Genomic DNA, 8376 nt, shown 5'->3' with positions numbered 1-8376 from the left:
CAGACACGAGTCAGCTACCATGACTAGCTGACTCCATATTTCTTGAGCCATACAGTCTATGAAGTTTTATTAGAATTGATAAAACAAAGATTAAAAATAAGACTGGGAGGAACGGTCTCAGAAACTGTAGGGCTACAACCAAAGATCTACTAGTTCTGCCATCAGAATCCAGAGGGAGAAAAGAGATGACACATGGGATGAAATTGTATTTGGAAAAACCCATGGCTGAAATTGCAACAGCCCAAAACATACATGGATTTAAGAAGCCCAACCAACTCCAAACAGAAATTCACTCAGAGAGCCACACCAAGAAACACCATAGCCAAGGAAACCTCAATGTAAAAATACTAACTCAAAATGTTCCTAACAATAACTCTGAAAGTTTCAACTTAAAAAAACATACACAAGGAAGTTATCTGCCTCTCTCCAAGAGTAAAATGGTGAAAGGCAAGTTTTTCACAATGTAATACACAATGTCAGTACAACTCTATGATTACATTTTACTATGGCATGTAAAAAACCCCAAAGGTATAATTGACAAACCACGGAAGTAATTGTTTAAATAAATACTTTCCAGTAACTCAGATAGCTTACGAGATTGAATATATCAAAGGCCTCTTCTGTATCAGAACTTTCTAAGCTGCACTGGAATTAACATGACTGTTAGTAGGCCACATAAGCAAGACTTGTAAGACAGAGTGCAGAAGCAAGCCCCAGGCCAATATTCTTCACCTTCAGAGCAAAGATTACCGCATAGGAACTTTACAACTGACAAACTAACAAGTCTAAAATGTTTCCTGCTTGTTAATATTCACTAGTTATCTCAACCAACATTTCCTGGGCTCATCCCACTCCCCCCAACTCTTTTTCTATCATTTCCATTTACCTACTTTGTATCCTGTACTTAAGGCCAAAAGACAAGTCTTATCCTTCCACCATTCCTGATGCTGGACAAACTGTAAGTTTTCAATCTCTTATTGCTATCCTACAATTTCCCTAAATGGATCTCACCTATACAAATCTATCCTCTTGGCATAAAGAATCTACCTACCCTAGCCAAGATGTTTTCTTTCCCTCATGACATATGTACCCTACTTCTCTCTTAAGGACTTGGAAATTTGCATACATGTCAGGATATTAGAATCAATTCCCTCTTTCCCAAGAGAAAATTTAAATGTCCACTAGGACATTTCTGTAAATGTAAAACTTTCTTTTGTTGTTGGCACTTGAACTCTGGGCCTGGGCACTGCTGTCCCTGAGCTCTTCATCTCAAGGCAAGCACTCTACCACTTAAGCCACAGCACCACTTCCAGTTTTCTGGTGGTTTATTGGAGATAAAGTGTTTCACGGCCTTTCCTGCCTGGACTGGCTTTGAACCATGATCCTCAGATCTCTGCCTCCTGAGTAGCTAGGACTACAGGTGTGAGCCACCAGCGCCCAGCTTAAAATTACTTTTTCATAGACTCAATGAGCTTACACTGACATGACTTCTCAGTATTTTTTGTAAGTCTTAAATTTCTTTGTAACCCTCATAGAATGTATAGTGAATGCTAAACAAATATTCTCTGAATATATGACATTTATCCAGTATGGATTCTCTTTTGTTGGCCAAAGGCTGGATGCTCACTAAAGGTTTGTCCAGATTCCTTGGTTTTTCCTCCAAAATGAGTTTTCTGATGCTGAGAAAGGGATGAACTCTGGCTGAAGGCTTTCCCACATTCTTTACACTTATAGGGTTTTTCTCCAGTGTGAGTTTTCTGATGCTTTGTAAGAGATGAGCTCTGGCTAAAAGCTTTTCCACAATCCTTACACTTGTAAGGTTTCTCTCCAGTGTGTGTTCTTTGATGACGAATAAGGGCTGAGCGGTCACTGAAGGCTTTGGCACAATCACTGCATTTATACGGTCTCTCCCCAGTGTGAGTTCTCTGGTGCTGAGTCAGGGCTGAACAGTAGCCAAAGGCTTTCCCACATTCATTGCACTCATAAGGCCTCTCCCCAGTATGAGTTCTCTGGTGCTGAATAAGGCCTGAACGATCACTAAAGGCTTTGCCACATTCATTACACTTGTACGGTTTCTCTCCAGTGTGAATAACCTGATGCTGGGTAAGGAAAGTGCTTTGGCTGAAAGCCTTCCCACATTCATTACACTCATAAGGTTTTTCTCCAGTATGGATTCGCTGATGTTGAGTAAGGTATGAACTTTGATTGAAAGCCTTCCCACATTCATTGCACTCGTAGGGTTTCTCTCCAGTGTGAATTATATGATGCCGAATAAGGGCTGAGCGATGGCTGAAGGCTTTCCCACATTCGTGACATTTGTAGGGCTTCTCTCCAGTATGAATTCTCTGGTGCAGAGTAAGGTGTATGCTCTGGCTAAAAGTTTTACCACATTCACTACATTCATAGGGTTTTTCTCCTGTGTGAATTCTCTTATGCAACACAAAAGCTGAGTAGTAACTGAAGGCTTTTTCACATTCACTACACTTCCAAGGTTTCTTTTCAATACAAATTCTCTCATGCCTAATTATATCTGAATTCTGTTTTAAGTTTTTTTTCAATGAATCACAATTATGGAGTCTCTTTCCCTGCTGTTGAACAAATAATGACCGTCTGCTAAAATTTCCTCTATATTCATCACACTGGTAGTTTCTCTCCCCAGGAAGTTTGTTCTGAGAGACAACCTCTTGTATTACGTGTTTCTCATGGTTTTCTGGCTGACTTTCTAAAGCATTTTCACATTCACTGGAACATTCCTCTGAAAATCTTTCTATTAACACCCCAGGGGCTGCTTCTTCTTTAGGAAAGTCTTTCTCTGGAATTAGCTCTTTGCTTTCTGGTATTCTTTCCCAGTCTGAAAGAAGAAAAAAACACACAAGGTATCATTTCCTACATCTCCTACCTATTGTGGTAGAGAAACAGTAAAAACAAACAAAAATTAACTTCAAAGCTCTCAAAAACAGCCTTGAGAGGACATAGGAAAGACAGGTGACTAGACAAAGTACAGTTGTATAAAGGCACTCAACACTCCTCTGTGCAGTAGGAGAGCAGATTTTAAAAAGAGTATAACAGGACAAGACTAAGCCAAGGTGATTTGGAAATAAAAAACAAAAGACAGAGTCTGAAGAAGACAGAGTTGGACTCAGAAATAGATGTCTCCCAGGATTATCCACTGTACCCATCTCACCAGAGCCTCTCAATACATAAATCAAAAAAGGCCCACATTAGCTAATTGTATTACCAATCTTCTCAACTCCATTATGTTCCAATCTCTACTAGCAAACTCATCTTTCAGAACCATCCTTCTCAAAACAAATGTCTCTGTTACTACTGGGTCAAGATAAGACAAATTTTTGAAGTTGTGAATCGATGTGCTCTAAATCAATAACTTCAAATTAACATCTATAACTTCAAGCTTAGAAGTTAGGAAGCAAATGATCATCTGTTGTCCTACACCCAGCAAAATAGAGTATGGGAACCAAATTTCTTTTCTTTTCTTTTTTTCTTTTTCTTTTATTTATTCATTTTTTTTTGGTCAGTTTTGGGGCTTGAACTCCGGGCCTGGGCACTGTCCCTCAGCTCTTCTGCTCATGGTGAGCACTCTACCACTTGAGCCACAGCGCCACTTCCAGTTTTCTGGTGGCTTATTAGAGATAAGAGTCTCACAAACTTTCTTTCCTGGGCTGGCTTTGAACCGCGATCCTCAGATCTCAGCCTCCTGAGTAGCTAGGATGACAGGCATGAGCCACCAGCACCTGGCAGAACCAAATTTTAAAAGAAGAAAAAGCAGTATGTGTTATTGAAGGCAAGGTTACAGCTTCACTGCTCAGACTGGCCCTTAATCTGCTAAAGTACTTCTCTAAAACTCTAGGTTTACTAATAAGACTTAGGGAGAAAAGCTTCATTATTAAAAATGTTTAACTATTCCAGGTTTAGATGATGCTGTGGTTTGGGTATGGATGAATGTATCCCCCAAGGGTAAATATTCTGATAGCTTGATCCTTAGTTTGGCAGTGTTGTGATAGTGGAGACTTTAAGAGGTGGGACCTAGGAATGATAATATGATTGAGCAATAGAGCCAGTGCCTGGTAGGTGTGAGGTCCTGGGTTAGATCTCTCCCACCCCTACCAGACACACATACAAAAGAAAAAAGAAGAGGTAGCATTTTTTGGGAGGTAATTAGGTCATAGAGTGTCACAATCAGAAGAGATTAATGCTGGTCTAAAGGAATGAATTAGTTCTTGCAAAAATTCGTTGTTACAAAGTGAGGTCACTCCATATGCTTGGTTCTTTCTGCCCATCAGTGTTGTCTTTCTGTGATACAGCCAAGAAGGCTCCAATGAGGGCTGAACCACCATGCTCTCAATTCTCCAGAACTATGAACTAAATAAACCTCTTTATAAAGTACTTAGCCTGGGGTATTTTTTATATAGAAACACAAACAGACTAATACAGATGATATTTAATATCTAATCATGTGTCTAAAAGAGGTGAAATCAATACAATATTATAAACTGTACACCAGACTTAGGGAAGTACTTGCGATTTTAAAGGACCAATAGAAAAATGTCTGAGAGCTGAGCGAGGTGGCTCACATCTATAATATCAGCTGTTCAGAAAGTAGAGATCAGAAGAATTATGGTCCAAGGTCACCCTGGGAAAAAAGAGACCCTATCCCAACAAAATAAGCTGAGCACCTGTGATCCCAGTTTCAAGAGAGGCTACCAGTAGGAAGATCATGGTCTGAGGCAAAATGTGAGACCCTATCTTAAAAATAACTAAAACAAAATGGTGCTAAGGGTAAAGTTCAAGTGATAGAACACCTGCCAAGGAAGTTCGAGGTCCTGAGTTCAAATCATAATACCAGACCCTCACACACACACATAATAAGGTCAAAGGCAAATAGATGTACTCCCAAATATCTGTGAACACATGGTTAGTGGAGGATTCTAAGGGACTTGAGGATTTGTGTAAAGGGTTCAAATTGGAGAACAGAGAAAGCAAGAAGTTTGAACAGGTAGATTAAAAAAGGCCTTGAAAGTAAGCAGAAAAATGGGCAGTGTAAACAATTCACTAGGGGAATCTAGCAATATGACACTTTGATTAGTCTTACTAAGATTAGAGAAAGTATAGTTAACTGGTAGTCTACTGCAATAATCCAGTTTGAAAGAAGTAATAAAGTCAACTCCATTACAGATTTCAAAAAGAAAATACCACTGGGAGCCAGTAGTCCTGGCTAGTCAGGAGGCTTGGATATAAGGATAATGGTTGGAAGTCAATTGAGGTGGGGAAGTCAGTGAGACTTTTTTTTTTTTTTTTTTTTTGCTGGTCCTGGAGTGTAAACTCAGGGGCACTGTCCTTAAGCCTCCTTTTGCTTTTTTTTTTTTTGGAGGGGGGGGGGTCCGGTCGTGGGGCCAGAACTCTGGGCCTGGGCGTTGTCCCTCAGCTCTTCAGCTCAAGGCTAGCACTCTACCACTTGAGCCATAGCACCACTTCCGGCTTTTTTCTTTTTTGCTTATGTGGTGCTGAGGAATTGAACCCAGGGCCTCAGGCATGCAAGGCAAGCACTCTACCACTGAGCCACCTTCCCAGCCCAGCCTCCTTTTGCTTAAGGCTAGCACTCTACAATTTAAACTGAAGTACCACCTCTGGCTTTTTTTGAGTTTTATTGGAGATAAGAATCTTACAGACTTTCCATTCCAGGCTGGCTTTGAACTGTGATCCTCAGATGTCAGCCTACTGAGTAGCCAGAATTACAGGCATGAACTACTAGTACCTGGTTTGAGAGACTCTTATCTCCAATTACCTACAAAAAAGCCACAGGCAGAGATGTAACTGAAGTTAAAGAGCACTAGCCTTGAGCAGAAAAAGCTCAGTGACAGTGCCCAGGCCCTGAGTTCAATCTCCAGGACTGGTACACACACACACACACACACACACACACACACACACACACACACACACACACATTAAAAAGAATGCATCTATTAATAGCCTTAATTGATAGCTCACATTTGCTTAACATTCTAAACACATATCTTGGATTACTTCATTTGCTCCTCTCCACAAATCTAAATGCTAACATTATCGTCTTCTTAATCCTAGAAAACCTGAGTCACAGAGTATAAGTCACTTGTTAAAAGATCAGAGCATGTAATCCTAGTTATTTAGGAAGCTGGGACCTGAGGATCATGGTTCAAAGCCAGCCTGGGCAGGAAAGTCTATGAGACTCTTATCTCCAATTAACCACCAGAAAACCAGAAGTGGTAAAGCATTAGCCTTGAGCAAAGAAAGCTCAGGGATAGTGCCTAGGCCACGAGTTTAGGCCCCATGACTGACAAAAAAAAAAAAAAGATCGGATCTACTGAACAGTTAAGATTGGCTCTGAACCTAGGATGACTGGTTCCCAAAAGTCTATACCATGCCACATTGCCTCTGGTTGGATACAGAGCAGAAATCAATTTACAGAAATCAAAGAATAGTCATTAATCAGAGACTTGGACAATAGCATTATTGTACAGAGATATAATAGTGTATGTAAAGAAGCCTGGTTTAATATTTATAAGATTATGTCTTTGTTGCCTTGTATGTCCCTCCCCCATGGTACAACCCCCTGCTTTCACTATATATGATGTTGGTATATGTGGAGGGGAAGGGAAAAAACAAATTGTTAAAACAGGGATACAGGAGGACCCATTGCAACAATGAGATGTACAAGTCGTTATGTCGAAAAACGAACTTTACAACTTTGGTGGGGGGGGGACAGGGGAAGGGGGAGGATACGAAGGGATGGGAAGGGGAAACAAAGCAGGAGGCTACAATGCTTGATAAGAAATGTGCTCACCATGTAATTGTAACCCCTCTGTACAGTATTTTCACAATAAAAATATATTTTAAAAAAAGAAGCCTGGTTTAGAGTCTTATATCCAAGCAAGTTATTAACATGGAAAGATTGGTTTCATTCCACTTTATTTTTGGAAAAGCAATTGATTTGAAAACGGTAGAAAGTATTAAAACAAATTCTACAGAGAGACTGAGACTCCAGTTCCATATTTCCACAGGTCTAGTGAATTCTGAAGGCTATTGCACAAGTAATTCTGGGTTATCTAGGTTGTATTTTCACTGTTTCCAATAATCACTCACCTGAACTGGCTGTTTTTGAGACTTCTCTCTCCAGTTCCTCCCTGTGCTCCAACTGAGAGATTACACTGGGATTGGAAATTGGAAGCCCTGTTCAGGGGAGAAAGAAAAGAGTCTGATACATAGCTCAGTGCTAGTTCCTTGGGCTATAGGGAGAACAGAATAAAAGAGAGGTCAGTTCTGGACTTCCTCAGCAGTGCTCAGAAGGCAGGAAAATTGATATTGGTTTATCTGAGTTCAGAATAATTAGTCTCTTGCAGTTAGCTCTTCCTCGTAAAAGAATAAGCACTTGTGTTGTTTAGAGTTTTCCCTAGAACTTTGTGTTGGCATCCTTGCTTAATGAGTAGGAAAAAAATGTTACATGTCCATATGATAGAGGTACCCATGTCTAATTCCAGGAGCATTGAAACTATATCCAGAAATAGCAGACACTGGCCTGTGTCAGGCCTTACAGAAATGAAGAATTAAGACTTCACAGAGTTAAGTATATCAAAGATCCTAAAAACTGAGGAACCAAAGATATAATACTTGGTAAATTTACAGGGACTGGGATGCCATCCTTACCCAGAAGGACCAGATTCCTGTGCTTCTCAGGTACATCTCCCTGGGAAGGCTTCAACTGCCCCCACGCCTCAGCCATATCCCTGATCAGCAATCCCTGGAAAACCAAACACATCAGTGCTCACCAACAGGTCTCCTTCCAGAGGCGTCAGAGGACCCAAACTGATAGTATAGGAGGATGACAGGAAATTCAGGAAGGCTAGACAATATGACACTGCACCTCTCTCTATTCTAAGATCTGCAGATTCACTCTGCCTCCATTCATCAGAGCTACATGGCACCTGCAGGTAGGATGCAAAGCTCCTTCAATGTAAAACCTTAGTGGGCACTGGCGGCTCACACCTGTAATTTTATCTACTTAAGAGACTGAGATCTGAGGATTAAGGTTCAAAGCCAGACCAGGCAAGAAAGTCCGTGTAACCCTCATCTCCAATTAATCACCAGAAAACCAGAAGTGGCACTGTGGCTCAAAATGGGGAGAGCACTTGCCTTGAACAAAATAGCTCAGGGACAGCACCCAGGCACTGATTTCAAGCCCTAAGATGGACAAAAAACAACAACAAAACCATATTTGGAGGTATCAAGTTCTTAGTTTATGTGCCAAGAGTTAAATTACGGAACTGTAGAACGTCTTACTATTTATGCATGGCAAAGGACAGAAAATGTAATCATGAATTA

The 8376-nt window shown here is 40.6% G+C and overlaps 1 protein-coding gene across 1 annotated transcript; it reads right to left on the bottom strand.

Moving 5' to 3' along the window:
- Positions 1 to 1485: 1485 nt before the first annotated feature.
- LOC122121216 (zinc finger protein 501-like) lies at positions 1486 to 7777 on the bottom strand. Its single transcript, XM_042695357.1, has 3 exons — positions 7702 to 7777; positions 7141 to 7227; positions 1486 to 2851 (listed from the first exon to the last, which is right to left on the bottom strand). Exons 1-3 carry the CDS (start codon positions 7775 to 7777, stop codon positions 1581 to 1583), a joined length of 1434 nt encoding a protein of 477 aa, XP_042551291.1. The 3' UTR covers positions 1486 to 1580.
- Between the last annotated feature and the right edge of the window lie 599 nt (positions 7778 to 8376).

The sequence above is a fragment of the Dipodomys spectabilis genome, unplaced genomic scaffold (genome assembly GCF_019054845.1).
Source record: "Dipodomys spectabilis isolate Male_0828 unplaced genomic scaffold, ASM1905484v1 ptg000187l, whole genome shotgun sequence".
Lineage (NCBI taxonomy): Eukaryota > Metazoa > Chordata > Mammalia > Rodentia > Heteromyidae > Dipodomys > Dipodomys spectabilis.
The sequence above is the reverse complement of the archived record's forward strand: the minus strand, read 5'-3'. Positions and strand labels throughout refer to the sequence as shown.